At 35.3% G+C, this 22377-nt stretch overlaps 1 protein-coding gene across 9 annotated transcripts in view; it reads left to right on the plus strand.

Annotated features, from left to right (window-relative positions):
• Window positions 1-22377, plus strand: part of LOC111510402 (uncharacterized protein CG43867) — a 746925-nt gene that overhangs the window by 93693 nt on the left and 630855 nt on the right. For all 9 annotated transcript variants that reach the window (XM_074169806.1, XM_074169808.1, XM_074169807.1 and 6 more), the window contains one exon: window positions 15512-16115. In XM_074169806.1, coding sequence (XP_074025907.1) covers window positions 16045-16115 — 71 coding nt within the window. In that variant the 5' untranslated portion in view covers window positions 15512-16044. The remainder of the gene's footprint in view (window positions 1-15511; window positions 16116-22377) is intronic.

The raw sequence follows: 22377 nt of genomic DNA on the forward strand, positions 1-22377 counted from the left end.
ACTGTAGAAAGAATGATTCAGGATACAAAATATTATAAATAATCCAAAAGAGTAGAGAATATTTGAAATTGCAAGCATATTTGCAGTAGAGACTTTGTTATTTCCGACAGTTTCGAGGACTAGATCTGCCGGAGTTTGTACCCGCGCAGTTTTCTACTTTAATTACATCTTGGGAAGGTCGTTGTTACACGTCGAGGTAAGTATACGCCGTTTTAGAGTTATTAATTATTCTATTAAAAGAGTAATTTGTGTAATTTTCGCAGTGGATATATGTTATCGCGTGTATAAACTCTTTTCATCATTCATGTTCTTGATTTTCTTATCAGATTTTTTGTGATATCGACTATAGCTTTCAAAAAGTTTGCGTGTCGCAGCAAAGTATATCACTATATCACTTCGTCTATTGCCTTAAATTCCACGTTGGAAGGGGTAGCTTGTAATATCCCCCAAACCGCGATGGACGTTGTCTGTTAACCCTAGCAAAACTGTGATAATCCTCTTCACCAGGAGGAGAAAATTGGATGATCTAACGCCATTTTCCCTCAATGGTGAGGTCATTCCATTTGGAACGGAGGTGAAATATCTTAGCATTGTCCTTGATAAAAGACTCACTTGGAACGTTCACTTGGAAAGAGTTTTACACAAAGCTAGACTGTCCCTGTGGACAGTAAAACGTGTGGTTTAGGTCCCAAACAAATCCATTGGATTTATGTGATGATTATCAGACTAATGATCACTTATGGTGCAATTGCCTGGTGGCCGAAGGCTTTACAGAAAACGGCCCATGCGAGAGAAGGAAATATTGAGAGCAGATACTATTGGTTCACAGATGGATCAAAAACATCTTTCGGTTCTGGTGCAGGTGTTTTCAGTCGCAGACCCAGGCATAGATATCAACCTGCCTAGGAACCAATGCGACCGTATTCCACGTGGAAATTCTAGCTATTGAATTGTGTGCGGAGAGATTGGAGGAATCCAACCTCATAATAAAAATATTCTCGGACAGTCAAGCGGCTTTGGAAGCTTTTGACTCCTACCGAGCAACGTCTGAATTGGTATCAAATTGCCAAAAACCAATTTCCTCGATGGCTGCTGACACCCTTGCAAAGGAGGGTGCTGCAAGCAGCTTCATCGGACCAAAACCTGTCATTGGTATCGCTTTAGGCTTTGCCAAACAAAGATTAAACACCTGGATGGCAAGAAGATTCATGGACTTCCGACAGAATCTTCCAGGATTGGTTCACTCTAAGGCGTTTATTCACCCTTCGAAGTTTGATACCAAACAGTTGTTGGTAGGGTTGCGGTGTAGGGTTGAATAGACCCACTCACTTTGGACCTAACCTAACCTTACCTATTGCCGTACACCCTATGTTAATGTCTGCGGACTTGCATTCGAAACGTCTGCCATGAAAACGGCTAGAACATTGAAATTTTGTGGTCTTTCAGTTTGTCGATCGAACGATAAGTGGTAATAGACCTGTCGCGGAGTGAATAATTTTGGATTTCATGTTGATTTGTGTTATTATATTGCCTACGAAAGACGATAAGAAACATTTTTCCAATGTAGATTTGAATTTGAGTTGAAAAATAAAGAAAATGAAACAAGCCCAATGATAATAATGGAAAAATGAAAAATTGTCGGCAGAAAATATTTGCGTCTGATTCGAAATGTTTACTTTTGATATAAATTAATCATCCTGTAGGCGACAATTATTAATATTAGCATAAATTCCATCGTCACCCATGATTACTATCGTTGCGAAATTTCCGTTACGAAACTGGAAGCGCCTTCATCTGTTTAGACACGCTGTTTGTCGAACTGTAAAACTAACGAGCGCACACTCGAAAATAGAAACATTATAATTAAGGGTGCATCGAGCGGACGGCGGAAAGTATGAAAAACGGAAAAGTCGAATGGCGAGACACGCAAAGAACGTATTTACCTTCGCGCCGAATTAGCGCAGGTATAGTCCAGGCGTTATAATATAAATATATTTTGAGAGCGAATGCAGTTATGGTAAAATTACACCTTCGATGACGAAGTTACCCTTCTATGGCGAACTTATCCGTCCTGTAGACAATTTATCCGTTCCTTGAAAAATTGAACAAGTTTTAGAAGGACGCTGTGGAAGGCTTGGGAAACTAACCAAGTCTTGAATTAAAATTATAATTATATAGAGGAAGTACATTCTTCATATCGATGTTATACACCAGAAATTGTACCTCATGTAAAGTATTGTGTTACACTCTGTAAATATTACATACATAAAAGATTTGCGCAGTATATGTTCAGCTTCAGCATCCTAATCATATATACTATAGCGAAACCTGAGTAAATCTGTAAATAATATACCCAACGATTATATCATTTTTTATCTGATCAATACGATACATTGCTGAGGTGAGTGGTGTATTGACCGCTACCTAGGACCTTCCGGATTATTTTTTAGTTTTTAGTACATTTAATATATTATTTTCATTAAAACATTAACATTTTTTTACTAATATTATTTTCAAGTTTATAGTTTCTAATTTTGTTACTCAATTCTTCTCATTCTGTTCAGTTTATTTAGTGCCTCAGTATTACACGGTCATATCTAATCCGCCATTTTTTAGCTGCAGCCATCTTGAAGTTGCACCTGTTTCAAAGTGTACTACTATTCTACTAGTCAAGCCCTGTTATTGAGGTAGTTGTGGAACAATATTTTCTCCGCCATTTTGTAGCTGCGGTCATCTTGGATTTACAATGATACAGAATTCATTAAATTGTATTGTCATCAAAACTAATGTATACAGCAAGCGCCAAACGTGATGGCGAGTCCGCCCCCATGCGCACAAACTCATTTTTTATCTAAGCCCCACTACAGCTCTTGAAAGACTTACCAATGCTCTGTATAGAGGCGCATCACTACTTGTCCTCCAATACTGTTGGTGTTCGGCATTGTCTGTATAATTTGTGTTGTTTCTGGAAAATGTTATCACCTAAAAAAAAATTATTTATGGATAAGTGTAACATTATATAATATTTCAATGAACTGTCTTGCTACTTATTAGTACTAAATAAAATATGAAAAGAAATTACAAAGAAGTCATTTTCCATTGGCTACCCTAAATAAAATTAATTATAGGTACGAAACTGGCCGGCAAGGGGCTTATCGTAAACCAATAGTAATTTAGTTGGGAGAGTCTATACCTGCGCGATCGCTCGCCATCACGTTTGGCGCTTGCTATACCAAATTTGCACAATGGATTTTATTTTTGTATGCATTCTTCTTGAGGAGTTTCTCAGGGATCTAATTTGGGTTCAATTTTGATTTTGATAATTGTGAATAATTCGTGCCACGAAGTGTTCTGGCGATGTATTGAATTCATTGGAGCATCTGGAGACGCCCTACAATGCGCCACTGGAATCAATGAAGTCGCCTCGGAGCGCCAATTAATTTTTATTATTTTAATATTATACTACTAATTAAATAAAATGGTATTATCATCCTATTCCCGACGTGAACTAAATTGCTTTACTCAATAATAATCGATGGCGATAGTCTTTGCAATGTATTTTAAAAATGTCTGCTGTATTTTATGAAAAAAAATTTCACTTATAATATTTTTTTAATTTAATTATCTAATGAAAGTATACCGATACCAATTTACTGAATATAAAAAAAAATACCTAATTCATTCATTTCACAGGAAAACTGAACGCATTTTTCAAAATTGAAATAGTCATTTCGAGCAAAAACAGAAAAAAATTAATTTAACCTTCAATTTTGAAAACAATTGACAATTTCTATACTCTTAGAACAGAATTCTACGTGTGGCGATGGAAATCTATTGTAACTCGTGTTTGTGAATGTGTCTCCAGTGAATTTTCCATATTGAAAACTTTCAAACACCAATTTTTGATTTTTAATCAATTATTGAACAGTTATTGCGTAAGTGTGCTGTTATAGCAAACATCATGACGTCAGGTAGAGAAGGGCCAAATAACGTTATTGACAATTTATCAAATACAGGTACACCAGACTACCTGAATCAATATAAATACGCTTTACATAATTCACTTAAGCTAGATACAGTTAATAGCACACCAATCTACCTGAAGAGTCAACATAAATACGCGTTACGCACCCGTAATATGCATTCATCGGAGATATTAACTCAGGATGTATAAACCTCTGAGGAAGTTAGCCACTCTGCTAGCGAAACGTCTGGAAGAAATTTAAAAAATTCACGGCTTTCGAACCCGGAAAATTGTGACACTAAAAACCTCGGCCGCGAAAGCTTTAACCATTCTGTTCAACATGATTTTGAATGAATCTATTCCAACAAACTCGGTTCTATGCAGATTTTTGAAATTTTCAAATGTCTCCAAGTTTCATGGTGAAATTAAAACCTTGAAATTTTCTTTTTATAGTTAAAAAAATGAATCTTATTCGAGAACTTCTGAAGATGAACAAATTAGGTTCTAATCCATTTACATTTTTCATCTTTTTCATATTTTCAATAGGAATATCGTCATATTTCAATATACAATGTCAAAAAGCTGTGGAATGTTTCATAAATATTTCGATGAAATGTTCCGTCTATAATTCCTCAATTGAGACTGGACTAAACGAGGAGGCATGCGAAGAGCGTATTTACCTTTTCGGCCAATTAGTTGAGAGTACTATTTTTACAGAATTCATTTCTCCGTCGTCAGGCAGACAGAAAAAGAGTGCCAGTAGAGAGGTATATGTATTCAAATTAATGTCCTTCCGTTTCGTTAACGCCAGGAAAAATGCCGGCATTTAGTATTGATATTCATGTTTGTGTACCGAAATGCGCAATTTGTTCGAATAGAAAGTTGAAATTGAATGATTTCCTTTTTGGTTTTGTCGTATTACTACAGTTTCAGAGAGAAAATATGTTGCGGAGTGTGTTTACATTTAGTTTCAATTGACTAAAGGAAATTTTTGAACATCTTTCAAAATGGCTTGTAGCGTCATCTCTTGGAGTTTGTTGTAGTGGTGGCATATTTTGACTCGTGGTTCCAATGTTATATCAAATATAACTTTCATATAGCAAAAAGTTATACTTCAACATTTCGAATCGTCCTGTCTATTTCATTTGACTGTATTCATCATCTCAAATTGGATGATTCCTATCCGTATTTCCCCTTGATAGCTGATGGGCCATTTTTAAACACTGACTGCTTGGATGTCGCACTTACCTGGATTCGCTCCGGTCTCCGGAAAGGGCTGGTAATAAAAAACCCCGGGTAAATAATGCATCCGATTACGACTCCCGCTTATCTTCTTGAGGACTCGCCCTTTTACGACCCTTACGACTCTCACTTGTTTATATTGCGTTTTTATCTCATATCTCCAAAGTTTCCTATCAGTTGAAAACCGTATTTTGGGAAGTTCTGCTTTTCTTCGCGGTTTTCTAAGCGACGTGGATGGCTGAATCAATGACTGTTGGTGTAGTATTTTGTTTTTGGTATAACATATGCGAATGATACCTACTTCATTGTGAGATTTCCACTTGACAGTTCATATAGGTTAGGTTATATCCAATGTTAGTGGGTCTATTCGACCCTCCACCCGATTAGTTTGTATGGTGAGTGGTCTTTCAGGTCGGATGGTAAGAGTACGGCTCTGCCGAACTCTAAAAACCTGATTTGGTCCCCAGCGGGGCAGGTACAAAGTATATGCTCTGCTGTTTCATCGCTAATGAGGTAGTCGGATAGCCAAGGTGCAAGATTCCCACCTTGATACCCGCGACAACCTTTCCATATGAGGGTTTTTGCACGTCAGCTACATCTGACGATGCCTTAGATTCAACCGTGCAGAGCTTTTTCGCCTCTGGTTTTGGTGAATCATCACCTGAGCGCAAACGTTTGCTAACTTCCTATTGGGGGTTTGTCCCTCCACCTGAGACAGATTCTGCGTACGCCGCTCAATAATTTGGTGCAAGGCGGTTTCTTAAGGTATTCTGCTCTTGAGGAGATGACTCAGTCGTTTCCTGGCTGCACCATCAAACCTTTTCTTGTTATTGTAGATAGTCAATGACCAGAAGGGTGGTCGTCGATGAAAAAAGTGTCAAAAAGGCTTTAATGCACCCCTGAGAAGGCGAGAAGACAATAGAATGACGTAACTTCTTGAGCAGTTGGTGTAGATTGTCAATGATCAGAAGGGGCCGAAGGAGTGCCAAAAGGTCCTTGATAAAATAGGTAACCCCTTTGGGGTGTGTGATGCAGAGAGGGACTATAAAGCTCCGAGATTATATCTACTAGACAATAGAATGACGTATCTTCTTGAGCAGTTGGTGTAGATTGTCAATGATCAGAAGGGGTCGAAGGAGTGCCACAAGGTCCTTGATATAATAGGTAATCCCTTTGGGGTGTGTCATGCAGAGAGGGACTATAAAGCTCCTAGATTATATCTACTAGGTTATGAAGCTTCTAGGTTATGAAGCTTTTAGGTTATGAAGCTCCTATATTATAGAGATGCTAGACTATGAAGCTCTTCTTTTGAAGCTCTCGAATTGAAAAGCTCTTAGACAATAAAGTTCTCTCAGTGATTCTCGTTCGTAAACTATTATTGGTCATTCATTCCACTTTCAACTATTTCTTCACACATATTCGTGCATAAATGATAATATAAACGTCTTTGTACAAAATTCTTGGTGAAAATTAGAGTATTAAGGATATTGTATTATAGTGTAAAACAGTTGAACTCGATGACCTTATTTTCAGGAGCATATAATAATTGGATCCTATAATCAACCGTTTGGAAATAATCCAATAAATGACAAAAAAAGGGGTGTTCAGATACGAAACGTCCGGTGTTATTGTTTCAGTTGATTAGTAGAAGTTGGAAGCCCTGGCGTAAAATAATTTTTTTTTTCTAATCTTCACCTTCTACCACGTAAGAATGCGAACCACGGAAAAGGGACCTATATGTGATATTGAGCACAGACTTCTCTGGTCTGTGGAACCGACTGAATGATACATGTTCCTTGTAGCGAACTATTATAGTCCGCTCAGTTTGACCAACACACTTTTTATCACAGTCTGCAGCCACAAGGTATCGGGAATACCCCTGATGTTGTTGAAGGCTTTTGGTGTTCCTAGCTGACCTTATACTTTTTCTGATAGTTTTCTTGGGACTCAATATTGGTTTCACTTTGTGTTTCCCCGGAATTAACCTAATCTGGCCCGTAATATTGGTAGAATATTCAAGAAACACAACGTGAAACTAAAATTCAGGTCAACGAAAACTATTATCGAAGAAAGTAATTTTTCAGATGAATTTTTCCTTTCAATTTGTGTCTGAAAGCAACTTTTATGCACGATCTAATCATATTTGTACATTCCTTTATTTCTTCTGAAGTTTTCCACATTATTTTTGGTTGCAACCAAGTGTTGCCCATCTCTGCACTTGGCTACAGCTCGCCGATGAGGCCAATAGCCAGAAACACGTGTCCGCGGTTTGTCAATAATTATTCTAATCTGAGATAACCCTACCGAAATCAATTTTGAATTTTACATTCATTTTTAGGACATAATATTAGAATACATTTATATTGATTCAAGTCTTCTTGAATTTTGTGCTCTCACTTTATTGATATAGTTTCTTCTGATTTAACATCGTCAAGTTAGAAGAAGCCAATCAAAGAAATGAGCAAGCATTATGTTGAATCATAATTTTCGTGTCATCTGAGAGATTCCTCATTGTCAACTGTTGATTTTTTTTCGAATTATCGGTTTTTGCTTGCTTAACCGTTTAGCTACAAAATTGATCGATTATAGTTGGAAAAATATCAATACCTCTAAGGGAGGAATTTTATAATTATTCTCTTCAATTTGGAAACTGATTCTTCTCAAAACAGTTCCTGAACGCCAATATAAAAACGTTAATTGTTCTTGAAAATATCACTGTCGATAAGATAACATTCACCCATAACATAAACACGAAAATATCTCTCCATATTAACACTTTTTATTGCTTATTATCATCATATACTCGAGTGGAGTGTATGTGTCTTCGACTACAAATTACGAGGTGGGTGCTATAATCTTTTCCAACAGCTAAGCTCTCGCCATCTGCTTAATATGCCCCATGGGAGACATATGTTCGTATCGTTTTTATTATTCAAGTGCATGTCCACACTTCTTCATGTGCATAGATAATATTGCAGTGTTTCTGTTATAGTTCGGGAAAATCGCTTTATTTGGAAGTTTACTGTAGTGACTTAGTGTATCATTGAATATGATTTGATATTTTGGAATATTCTTTTCGATGGGAAAGTTAACCCTTGGTGAGTGAATATGGTGCCATTTAAAAGGTTGATATACTCGTTATAATCTGATTGCTAATGTTATAATGAGAGAATTACAAATATTTAAAAGTAGCGAGTCGCTCCGGCTCCGCACGGGTGCAATGTCGGAAATTTAAGGGCATGGAGAAACAGTGATGAAAAGGTAATTTTATTTTATAAAGACTGGTGTGATGCTAATCTCTTGTCATTCAATATCTCAAAAACTAGCATCATCACCCTCAAGTGCTCCACACTAGATATCTATCTGGGTACCCAATTAATAGAAAACAAAATGTCAGCCAAATTTCTGGGATTACAGATTGATGAAAATTTGGATTTTGAAGGTCACATAAATAACCTATGTAAAAAAAATTCATCAGGATGCTTTGCAGTCAGAGTATCAGCAAATGAATTGGGCACTAATATGGCAAAAATGTATACTTTGCTCTCATTGATTCCCATCTGAGATACTGTATCTGTTTTCGGGGAACGTGTTGCCAATACATGTTTGATGGAGTGTTTGTACTACAAAAAAGAGGAGTTAGAAATATGTGTAGAGTTGGATTCAGAGATTCCTGTCGATCTTTATTCAGAAGGCATGAAATCTTGACCTTGCCTTCCCTACTTATATTGGAAATGATGTGTCTGATGCAAAAAAAATACAGGACGGAAATTTTCACTTCACCACGACGAAATACCAGAAATAAGCTCGATATAGGTTTACCGATTCCAATATCATCAAGAATTGAGAGGTCTTTCATATATAATGGAAAGAAAATGTTTAACCATTTGCCAATTGAGATCAAAAGCATAACGTGTACCACTAAATTTAGAAAGTCTGTAAAAAAGCTTCTGATTTCAAAGGCCTTTTATTCTTTAGACGAATTCTATTCAGACAGAAATTTAAATTATACAAACAATTATTGGGAAAGAAAGTTTTTGGCTTTCTACTACTCCTTCCAAAGAAAGGAAGGAAGTAATCAATTTGAAAATAAGTAACTCTCTCATCCATTTTTTTTGTATCAGATGGAGTAGTAGAAAGCCAAAAACTTTCTTTCCCAAAAATTAATCACTCCTAAAAATATAACCCTTTCAATTCAAATAAGATTCCTCATGGCTGGGAATAAATCAAATAGGTGAATGAATGCCATTACGATGTCATCGATGATATAAGCAGATCAAGCTTATTCCGTGACATTCAAAATCGTAATTTATGAATGAAGTGTGTGTATTTTCTATAATGTTATCCAATTTGGTACTGAAGAGCCTTAGGGCAAGTGTCTTAAGGCGAAACATCGGTGTATACCAGTGAGGGTGACAGTGTTCCATGTGAGTACAATTTATTACCATTCATTCGAAGTAGAACTCATGTGAATGATATCTGATTCTTATTCCTCAACAAATGTTTGATATACAAACTGAATAGAGAAAAGTATCTTCTGTATAATTCAGTGTTCATATAGAAGTATTTGTTTCGAAAGAATTTTTTTCTTTCGTGTAATTCAATGTTTATATGAAAGTAGCTGTTTCAGGAGGACTTTCTTTCAATTTGTGTCTGAAAGTTACTTCTTTGCATGATCTACACATCCATGTATAGAGTTACTTATTTTCAAATTGATTACTTCCTTCCTTTCATTGGAAGATTCTCTCATCCATTTTTTTTTGTATCAGATGGAGTAGTAGAAAGCCAAAAACTTTCTTTCCCAAAAATTAATCACTCCTAAAAATATAACCCTTTCAATACAAACAATTAATTTTAATTATTGTGTTTCAGTACCTACTGGTATTTAAACTATGTCACTTTTTTAACTTTTTGTTCGATGTTTACATTTAGCTCTGAACTGTATAGTTGAGAATACTTACTTTTATTTTCTATGCATTCACTTTTATATTTTTATGCTTTATAGTTTTTATATTCTCAGACTTATATAATAATAATAATAATAATAATCGTCTTTATTGTTACCCAGCTGTAGTTACATACAAATATTTAAATAAATTAGAGAGCTAGTTGCTGACATAACAAAAGGCGAAGTTCAACTTAGCACAAGTGCTACTGAGTTGTTCTTCTGCTTGAGAATATTCATTATTATTATTATTTATTTCAATATGTAGAATATATATTATTACTGTATGACTACTTTTTCACCCCAAAAATCTGAAATCACCAAATGTTCAAATTTCAAATACTACTTTTAATTTGTATAACTTATATTCTTGAAAATAATAACACTTTGACTATGATATTTTATTTTCGACTTATATCTATTAAGTTGTGAATCTTATATTTCTTAGAAAAGTAACACTTTGTTAATGAGATTTCATCTTCGACAATAAAGTACATTTTGATTTGATTTGATCGCACCTTTTCCCCCGCGGCTCAGTTGGAATATTTAAAAATCATTTCTCATTGCACATCTACAACATAAAACGAACCTACAAACAAAATTTCAGCCGTCGAAAATATAGCGGTACGGGGAAACAGTGATGAAAAAATAATTTTCATATGTAAACGCGTCCCATTTATCCCCAGGGAAAGTATCAGTTGGAATAATTGAAAATCTTTTCTTATTGCACATTTACAACAATTCAATACAGATTCGAAACAGATAAATTTGGATGAGGATCACAATCATTTGAAAATCAACTCTGAATGACATTGTATGACATGATGTTGAATTCAGCATGAACATTTATTTCGAAAAGTGTCATAAAATGTGCTGGTCCGTATTTAAAAAAATGTTGTAGAGGATGGCCCACATAGTACGAAACGTTGGATTTTAAATATGATATCGTAAAATTGAGGAGAATTTACTATCGAATCAAAAATACTTATAATTGAAGTAACGTGGAAAAAAAGAAAAATCAAAGTGACGGAATTTACTTTTCTTATGATATCTCAATAACCGACCCTGATATTTTCGATTCGTTTGAACCACTCGACAGTGCTTTCATGAATGCAACATTTTTCTCCGTTTGACCGACATTCTGACTCTTATGGTTTAAAAGTTACCCATGCAATTCCATTAAAAAAAACGGCCACTCTGTATAATAAATTGAGAACAATCTACTTACAGTTTGATGTGATACTTAAATAAACTACGGTGGAGATTTTGCTTATGCATTTTATTGTACAAAATAATCCCAACGAAAATAAGTAGGTATCATCATGGAAAAATTAGCTTTCGAACTGATATTCGCCACCTGAACTTGACATACAAACACCATTCAGTCCATCCGGTTGTATAAATAACTCCCTGATTGATTGAAATTGCTCTCATCTGTGGAATTTAAGAAGTAGTGAAACAGACTCAATATTCTAAAAATCTTGTTTTTCTACAAAATTATTTCGTGACATGATCATTCCAGTATGGAAAAATGTTTTTAGGTGGTTACCCTTTTTCCTTCGTTTTCTCACTAGGAATTAGCATAAGTTGATATTTTAGGGTCGATGTGTTATACTTTTTGAACATCGTTGAAAGAAAGGACAGGGTCTGATTGGTTCAAGATCAGAACTCAACTGCTGCAATTTTTTGACAGCTTGTCGGGTATTGTCCCCGTAGCTCCGGAAAATACGGAAAGGCTCGCCAGCATTATTAACCAATAACCACTTCCCACACCGTGAGGTAAGATCATTAGGTCGGAGAATCATATGCTCTGCCGGTCAAGATGTCTGCCTTCGTGTGACAAACCGGCATGTTTTAAAGATCTTTCACAACTGGAATTTTATTACTAGAAATACCAAAAATGAAAAGTCGGCATTGAAACTAAAAGTTAGATCTGTCTTAATAGTGAGCCCCAGTTGAAACCCTTTGGAACTCCAAATGCGATCAAACTTTGGTCAGAAAGCAAGACTTTCATTTCTGCTATCCGTAAATTATGTAAAAAAATGCATTCTGTAGTGAACCAAAAACTAAACGTCCTCAATTCAGATATTTGATATTCATTTTTTTTTCATGATTCATTGGGTATAGTAATTTCACGCAATCTGAAAAAGGTAAAAATTATCAAAAAAAAATCCCAATTATAATAATGTTTCTGAAAATTGCTGTAAAACAGGAACCTGTTAAATCCTCCATTTTGAATAATAAATTCCAGTACACTTTTCCATTTTTCTGCTCTCTTTTTTGCTGTTGACAGTCCGAATGATAACTTTTTTCCATATGCTGACGAAATATGAAATTGCACACATTTAACATCGCCTCCCTGGGGTTTCGACTGCGGAATCGAATCGGTCCGATCAATTTCAAACTCAATAAAACTTCCGATATGGCCTCTGCGAATTTAAAATTTATAATAACGTGATTTCGCAGACGTCGCATGTCATGAACTTGCGGTATACGGCTAGTAATAACGATATAGACCAGTGAAAGACTGTCGATTCTGATTTGTTGTTAGACTAATCAGAGTATTCAGCCTCTCAGCAATATGTGATCTATCAGGTATTGCTAACCAGTGAAAGGTCTCAGAGATCTTGCATTCGGATCTAGGTATTCATTCAACGGATGTGTTACCTTGTTGGGGAGAGTTCTGTAAAAAAAAATTACGGCAATTTTTATTTAATTCTAAGGCATATCATTTGTACACTTACTGATATATGAGTAATTTACGGTAGACCCGATGTGGTTCCGAAAGATATTGGTATTATTACCTATGGCCCCATATATGGAGAAGGTGACCCTTGACTGGTATACCGGCAACTATTTCGTTGTTTGGCAAACATTCACTTCCCAATATATTCTTTACATTCTTGGCGTATACCGCTACCAAATTCCAACCTCTAGCTCAAGTCAAATTGAAAACTCAATATCAGCGTTACCATCTCACAGACAGGCTCCATCAAACATATATCCACAAATTTCAAGCCATCTTATTTCTGTTTTGAATATTTCATATAAGGTTCTGGTAAAGCCACTGCAATCAAAATATCTCCACTCACAGTACAACACATACTCATAGATTGCTGGCAGAAAATTCCACAGGTTGGTACTGGCTTAAAATGAATCTACTGAACTCATTTTCCCAAAACACCAAAACGGTTACTATTACCTAACTATTAGCTGTTATTGATCCTATCGTAAACTACCTGTTTTTAATATCTCTAAATTGTTATGTATTTCCTCTATGTTGGTGATTTTCTCTAATATTTATTTATTTTTTATTCAGAATTATTAAGTATAAGACCAAATGAAGGACTGTTCGAAATAGTATTTTTGTCGCTATTCATAGAACTCATTCCGCACTTTTCGATTTCCAAGCTTTCGAAGGCATCCAGAAACCTGTTGTCATGTACCAGTCTCAATAATTTTAAACAATTCTTACTTATTCTCACTAGATTTCTCCGGTGTATGAAACTGAACATGCCAAACATGTTCCTTGTGGCGAGCTAATATAGTTCGTTTGGTTTGAACAACATATTTCTTATCACAATCCTCGCAGCTTATTTCGTATATCCCAGACTTTTATTTTTCCAATGTCTTGTCTTTCGGGCTGCCCAACACTTGTTGAAGTGTACGTGCAGTTTTGAAAGACACTTTTTTTGAATGTTTGGACCAACCAATTGGTGTATTTGGATTCATATGGAAGCACTGTGAATTTTGAATCTTTCTCTTTTCAAAAAGTCGAGGCATTACGAAGATATTCCCTACATTTTTGTTTTCTAATTAATTTTTCCACTATATTTGATGTATACCCGTTGCTTTCAGCCACCTTAGCTTGCTCCCTTACAACTTTTCTCTCAATTTCATGCCTTTCTTTGCACAATGAAAATGTGGGCAGTCTATGGACAAGAAATTGTAGTCCCGTCATTTTTTGTTGTGGGCAATAATGGGAGCTGTCCTGGGGACGCTAACTTGGTTAGCGAAATACGCGTCGAGAGACCGTAATTTTCGTTCTATTGTTGAGAAAGTGTTTTTAATAAATGAAGAATAGTCTTCTATTTTTGAAAGGAATTATATCGAAAAATCTGATTGCATTAAAGTATAATATAAGAATTTATCCTACTAAGCGAAATTTAGTTGACTCATATGTATGATTGAAAATGTATCAATTCTTGTATCTATGGTCTTATCTGTCGCGATACGTCAATTTTAATGGAAGAATAAGGACATCTTCGAAATAATTAACATAATTTTTCAAATTGAATCTATTTAATTTTCACCTAAGTATTTCTTTTTATTGGAGTGTAACCCTAAGCATGTAAGGTTAGGTTAGGTCCAAAGTGAGTGGGTCCATTTGACCCTCCATCGCAACCCGCAAGGGTTTATTGTGGCTCACACCTATTCATAATTCTTAACGAAGCCGATTAGTTTGCATGGTTAGTGGTCTTTCAGGTCAGATGATAAGAGTACGGCTCTGCTGAATTCTAAAAACCTGATTCGGTTCCCAGCGGAGCAGGCAAAAAGTATGTGCTGTTCTGTTTCATCATTTTCCAAACAGAGGCGACACACACTGTCTTCCGACAGTCCGAATCTCTGCATATAATGATTCAAATGACAGTGACCTGTAAGAAGACCTCTTAGACATCGTAGTTCATCCCTACTATAGCCCAACAACTGTTTGGTATCAAGCTTCGAAGGGTGAATAAACGCCTTGAAGTGAGCCAATCCTGGAAGATTCTGCCAGGAGTCCATAAATCTTCTTGCCATCTAGATGTTCAATCTTTTTTTGGCAAAGCCTTAAGCGATTCCAATGACAGGTTCTGGTCTAATAAAGCATGTAATCTCAATAATAGAATGAGAAATGGATTCTTAATTTTTTTTTGTGATGATTCATTGAATGTACTGTATTTTATTTAGATTCAAATTATTGCTTTTCTACAAAAAATTCGGATGGAAATACGAAAATCACACTTATATTGAAATTAAGTGAGGGCTTGATAAGTAGAATTTGGAACTTCCGGCGTGAAATGAATGTATTGAAAGTACTTTTTCTCCACCAGAACAAAACTGCTGACTCTCGACGAGCGTTTCGCTAACCGAGTTAGCATAATCAAGAGATGACTAAAAGTACCTTTCGAAAGCTATGGTAATGTTCATTATATGTATATGGACAAATCATTACCGTGTATAATTATAATCATCAAATTTATTCCTAGTATTTTGTTACTACCTGACTGGGACCTAAAACTTTCAAATTGTGATAACAATGTTAAACAACATGCATCATTTTTTAACATATATTACATTAGATTTTGTTTTTGTTTCAGGTCCCGAAACCACGTCGTCCATTCAAGTCTTCTGCAATCCAACGAAGTCCTTAAAAAAATAACATACCTTTAATCATAGTTATATATACAAAAGAGCATTATAATATTATCCAATTGTTGAATCTCTGTTAATTGTTATTCGAGCATTTGAAACTTTAATTGTCACTTCATAACCCGCCTGTTTACCTAACAGCAAAAGATGAATGAAATCTAAGCGCCGCTCAACTGTTTTGTTAGTACAAGAGAAAGAATAAAGAATGCTCTTAGACGACCTTACTTATGCGGAGGGGTCAATGCCCAATGCACACTAGATTCTGATGTCTAAGTCTGCTTCATGTCAGTATGGTCCCAGTTGCCTTAGAGATTTCTTCTTCTTCGTGACGTAGATAACGCGCGCGATTGTTTTTTTTGTGTTCGCGAAAATCGCGGTTGTGATCTGAACTTCCATCCAGGAGTAGCGTTAGTTTTGTTGTTGTGTCTTTGTTTTTCGTTCGTTTGGCGTGACATGGAAGTGACTTAGAGGAGCGAAAAGAATGGGGGAGGAGAATCAGAGGAGGCTGAGCCAGGTTTTCGATCCGCTCGCGAGGCTTGGGGAGTTGACGAGGTGAGTGAAGTTGATGTATTTAACGATGAAAGAGAGATAGTGAAGAGTTTGAAAAAATGGATATTTTAATTATCATTTGGAAAATATTGGGAAGGTAATAGTTTGAATAGTATTGTGATCCAACTGTTGGAATTACAAGGCTTGATGGGGACTATTTTTATTTGTTCGACCCTCCTGCACCCGGGTGAAACAGAGTAACGTGCACACTTGGGTGGTGTCTGTCAGACACGTTTTTCAGTTAACAGAAATAATGAGATGAATAAAATGAAAAAAAAAACTTTTCATTCAGAATTGTTTATTGATTTTTGAGAAAGAAAGTGTTTGGCTTTCTACTACTCCATCTTGATACAAAAAAATGTGGGAATCTTCCAAAGAAAGGAAGGAAGTAATAAATTTGAAAATAAGCAACTCTATAGGTACATGGATGTGTAGATCATGCAAAGAAACAACTTTCAAACACAAACTGGAAGAAAGCCCTCCTGAAAAATCTACTTTCATATAAACGTTGAATTACACGAAAGAAAAAAATTCTTTCGTGATATATTGATTAACAAAATCAAAGGTGTATCTAATTCAAACAAAAAAACACCTGTTTTTTTAAATTGCTGCATAACTTAAAAAAACTATGAATTAATGAATCAGAAATAAAGTTAATTATCGTAACTTTCATGCTCGCAATCCCTACAAAACGGATTAACGCGTTCTAAACAAAGCCATTTTGAACACCGTTTGCAAAAATATCTCATTTTTCGATTTCTGCAGTAAGAACAACGTCCATGTTCATTTTCGCGCCTTGCTCACGGAGGCAGAGTGGTTGTACCAGAGAATTTCAGCAACAAACCCCTGATATCTTTTCTAATATGTGGATTAGTTGCTCGATTGGTTAGATTTTCCATAACTTAGTCATAAGCAAGTTTTTTCAGAAATAACTTCCGGTGTTTGTAATTGTTATCTCGGGAAGGGGCATTGCTTTGACTTATTATAAGAGCATTCACTCCTGCGATCGACCACCTGCAAGTGGTTCTACTTACATAATATGCAACCATCTTTTAGTCAGCCGAATCAACACCGCATATAGTTATGTTTTAACAGGTAATCATCTGGCTTACACTGGTCTCCTGTCGCTGCGTCAATTTTGTCATCAAAGAGCATGGAAGAAATTAAAAGGACATATTTTTTTTTCGGCACATATGATATCAAAGTGGCATTTCTACGAGTGTATTTGCCTTGATGTGATATCTTTCAGTTCCTTGCGAATAGTTCCTAGGATTGTTATTCTATGATTGTGAACCAATTGTCCATTGTAAAATTTCTCTAGAAAAATATTTTTGTAGGATTTTGGTGCAGGTAAAAAATTGTAATTGTTATTAAAAAAATAAGATTAAAAAAATGGTATTTAGTTTTTCGTTGATAACTCAAAAAATATTATTATTTAAGCAATTCTGAAAAAAAATTCGTTAAAGAGGAGGAAATTTCCGATAAAAAAGTCCCGACTCCCGGAACTCAATCTCCATTATTTATAATTTTAATTTGACGTTAAAAACAGGGTTCCGCGCGGCTGTTACGGCATGCGCGCGATGCCGCTAAAGAGAGTTTATCAAAAGAACAAAATAGCAAAAAAAATTTTTTCAAAAATATTGTATTTCTGTATTTGTTTAAAACAATTTAATAAACAAATCACTTAAAAAATTCATATCTTATGTTACTAACTGCCATTGTTCAATGTGAAAACAGACATAGCTGAATATCAATTGAAAAAAATCATTAACAATTTTTAGATATTTCATTCTGCAATAGTTATAAAAAATCATAATTAACAAATTAATAAATTTTCATGAACTTTTATCGCAGGATCGTATGAAGTATATATATCAAAAGGGCTCCACGAAGTTTAAAATTTATAGGCCAATTATTTATACCTTTTATCCCATTATTTATGCCAACGGAGATTGGGAAAAAAATTGTTAGTTAACAATTGAATAACTTTTTGAAGAATGGTGATAAAACTTTTTTTTCTACGGGACTCGATTCATTCAAGTGTTAAGAAGATACTAGATTTTTATCAAATTTTTAAAATGACATTTTATGTTATAAAAAAATATTTCTTTTGATAAACTCTCTTTAGCGGCAGCGCGCGCATGCCGTAACAGCCGCGCGGAACCATATTTTCAAAGTCAAATTAAAATTATAAATAATGGAGATAGAGCTTCGGAAGTCGGTACTTTTTTATCGGAAATTTCCACCTCTTTTACGAGCTTTTTTCAAAATTGCTTAATTAATAATGTTTCTTGAGTTATTAACGAAAAACTAAATACCATTTTTTTTTCATCTTATTTTGCACCTGCACCAAAATCGTTCAAAAACATTTTTCTAGAGGTGATTCCGAATCGAATGAGCTATCGCTCATATTCTCAGTACCTTTATCTCTATTTTTCATGTTTTTGAACTTGTTGATTAGACTAATCTCTTTTGTTTGAAATATTGTATGGACCAATATAAACTTCTAAATTGACGACATAACAAGTTCTTGCATCAGTTAACGCGAACACTTTTATTCCATAACGAACTGGTTTCTTTGGTATACACATGCGAAAGCCAGAGCGGCTTTGGAAAGCAAATAGCATTTCATCCAATGTCACATAGAAGTTTGGAGTGTAGCAGTCCTTACAGTTTTTACACGAAGTGTTAAAAAACGTTCTGATGGGGCACAATTTGTCAGCCTTCTTTCTTTCACTTCTCGTATAAACATCATCAAATCGTATGAAAGACAATGAGAACGTAAATCTGCGATGGGCCATTGTTGCGAATAATTTCGAGGCCTGAGCCATATTCAGTCCAAAAGTCTTTGGTATTTTTTCTCTCACTTTTATAAAGCTCCATCAAGTAGAGAATTCCAATGACAGCCTTCAGTTCTAGAATATATGTAGGTAGCATATCCAGTGGATCTTTGTACTTTGGTGCAACTGTTGCTATATACAGTGCATTCCATTTGAAACGAGCCACCCTGAATAACTTTTGGTACAATTATATTCAGGAAAAATAAAATACGTCAACAATAGTATATCGCACCCCCATAGCATGTCACCATTTTTTAAAAATGGATCACCCTATATTGTTTTGCATTATCAGATGCTCCATAATGAGCATATTTCAAAAAAGTATAAAACATATGGTCTGAAGCTTATGGTTCGGGAGCTACAAACTATTTGAGTTGAAAACGAGCCACCCTGAATAACTTTTGAAACGATGATTTGCAGGAAAAATGAAAAAATAGGTCAACAATTATACAGGAGGCCACATTTTGAAATATTAGTTCTAGAGACAAATATGGAATCAATAAATCAGAAAAAGAGATGTTTTATTAATTCTTGAATCAAAATCTGATTAGGTACTGGGCAATGAGGAGAAAAAAAATTCTATAGTAAATGTTCAAAAACATTTCCACCAACTTCCATACAATGGTACAAACAAGCTTCCATTGCTGCCCTCACATGGTTGAGAATCTCGGGAGTTATTTCTCTGTAAAGTGTCATGATATTCTCCCTCAAATCTTCTAATGTTGTTGATTCTATCTCATACATTTTAGACTTCAGATGACCCCATAGAAAGAAATCTACAGAGGGTGAGGTCCAGAGACCTTGGTGGTTATTCAGTAGGACCTCTTCTGCCAATCCAATGGAAAATGGTCATCCAAAAATTGTCGCACTGGAGCTGCATAATGAGGAAGTGCACCTTCCTACTGAAAAACTATTTCGTTTTCGAATCAATTTATATCCTTCTCAATTGCCTTATTGATGCATGGTATCATTCGATTCTCCAACATATCGAAATATTTATCACTAGTCAAAATACCATCGATAGAAAAGGTCATATGATGTGGTCACCTGAAATTCCTGCCCAAACATTCAGTTTTTGAGGTCGTTGGGTATGAACTTGACGGTATAAACGAAGATTCGTATCACTCCAATATCGACAAACGTATAAAACTAAACATTTTATATATTTGCAAAGACCCATCTTCTTGCAAATGATTTATCTCTATTTGAAGTGATGCCTTTGGCAGCCACATCTGTTTGCTGCTACATCAACTTCAAATGACGATTTACGAAACGGAGATAGCTTGCCCATCTCTGCAAAGTTTTGGAATCTTATAGCAAATTCGTTCCTAAGATCGGCCAGAAATTTTACAAACACTGCAATGTCTTCTTCAGAGTTCTTTTTATATTAAAGAATTGTCGGAATATGAATAAATTCTTGTCTTGCACTATCTTTTTCGAAGATATCCAGCATGCAACGAAAAGCAGACACGTTTTGTATCAGATCACATATTAATTTTCCATTTCCTTGTGATTCTGTGTTGAGCGCATTTGAGTATTTCAAAATATCTTCAAAAAAAGCCGCGACCAGCATATTACGCTTGTTTGTGCTTTCTGGCTCCCTCCGTATCTAACTTTTGCGAGAAGGAGATTACTTTTTCTTTTATCAGCCAGCAACTTTCAATAATTTGACCTTTACTTAGCCAACGAACATTTTGTCGTGTTGCAGTTAAGGCAGCGTAAAACAATATTGTTCAGTCCATTCTGCCAGAAACCTCCTATTTTCACTGCCCAATCCACGCATTTTAGAATCCATATTAGCATAGGTACCTACGAAAATATTATGAAAACGCGAAAAATCACAAAACAAATGAATGGTTGCTCCGCGGTTTGTGCTACGACTGACAGTCTGCTTCCCCCGACGACACGCCCGCACCCCAGATTTTGATACTCGGTCGCGCTTGTTTCAACAAAACTAAATAGTGGCAAGAGCGCACAAACACACATACACACAGGGTAGATCGGAAACTAATAAATCGATATCAGTTGTAGGTACTTGTAAAACAGGTTGACAAGGCAACTTGAAATAAAATAAGTACATAGTTGAATTTTCTGTGGCTTAAAAATATTACTTCAATTAATAAAGGTATAGTAAACCCTACAACCGCAGTACTAATAGCTTCATCGTTGACAACTTCTGAACGGTTATGCTTTTTATTGTTATCAAATCCAGTTTCCATGAATTTGTTCAATAATTCTGAAACGTATTTGTGTCGTACATTTCTTCCTGGATGATTATCATTGAACATACGGGCAGCAGCTCTAGCACTATTTTCATTTTGGTAGTACAAACTCATTATTTCAATCCGTTCTCGAAGCGTATAAATCATTGCTTTTCAAGAATTCACAAAAACAGAAACACCAATTTTACCTTCACCTGGTAGGTAATCGTTATTGTAGAATGAGACAAATACAAAATGAAGAGAATATCGAATTAAAACTTAACTAGGCAAAATAAGACTATTTAAAGTATACTTCACTAAAAAATTCCTATGAAACCTAGGTAACAGATTGTACAGAAGTTCATTCAGGATGGCTCGTTTTCAACTCAAATAATTTTTAGCTTCCAAACTATGAGCTTCGGACCATAATGTTCATCATGGAATATCTGATTACTGACTTTATAAAAGTCCATTTTGGGATGTTTATTCCAGAAGGATGATAAAATTCCTCCAAAGTGTAGTTCGATGTGTGTTGAGTAGAACCTCGAGAGCAATTATTTCCAAAGAAACTCGTCGACAACATAAACCCAATGAATATATCTGGGTTTATTTTAAAAATAGCTTCTTTATAGTTTTCACACGTGATATCGAATCTCTAATTCTAAAAATATTATTTCCGAATCACCTAGTCATAATGCTTCTAATTGTGTGTCTCTGATTGATTGCAGCAATGTGTTTGCTGGTGAATTATCTGATACTCTTTTTAATTTTTATCTACGTATATTTTTAACGTTCACGCCATTCAGTCATAAACCCAATAATGTAAGTGTGTCGTTCCAGCGTCAGGCCATTCAGTACTTAGAGTAGTTTATCGTTCTTTTTCATCTATAGTACATAGATGAACATTGTATTTGGAAAATTAGAGTATCCATCATTTCTTCACACGATTTTTTTTTTCATTTTACATAGAGTTATTCAAATGCTGCCTTCTCACTTTCTGTCAATATTTTATCAATGCCATTTCGTAAGTCATTCCCTTCCTTCAACTTACTCATTTTCTCCCCCATTTACAATAAAATATGTTTTCTGTAGTCGGTATAATCTCGTTGATACATTGATATAGATAAAAAGTCAAGGAGGGCATTTGATACGTCAGGGAAAACGAAAATTTATCTCCATTTTCGGTCTGTTTGTAGTGAATAGATATGGCAGGTATGGGCGCAG

This window comes from Leptinotarsa decemlineata, unplaced genomic scaffold (assembly GCF_025532065.1).
Source record: "Leptinotarsa decemlineata unplaced genomic scaffold, Ldec_3_MD MMD2_P_RNA_scaffold_6, whole genome shotgun sequence".
NCBI lineage: Eukaryota > Metazoa > Arthropoda > Insecta > Coleoptera > Chrysomelidae > Leptinotarsa > Leptinotarsa decemlineata.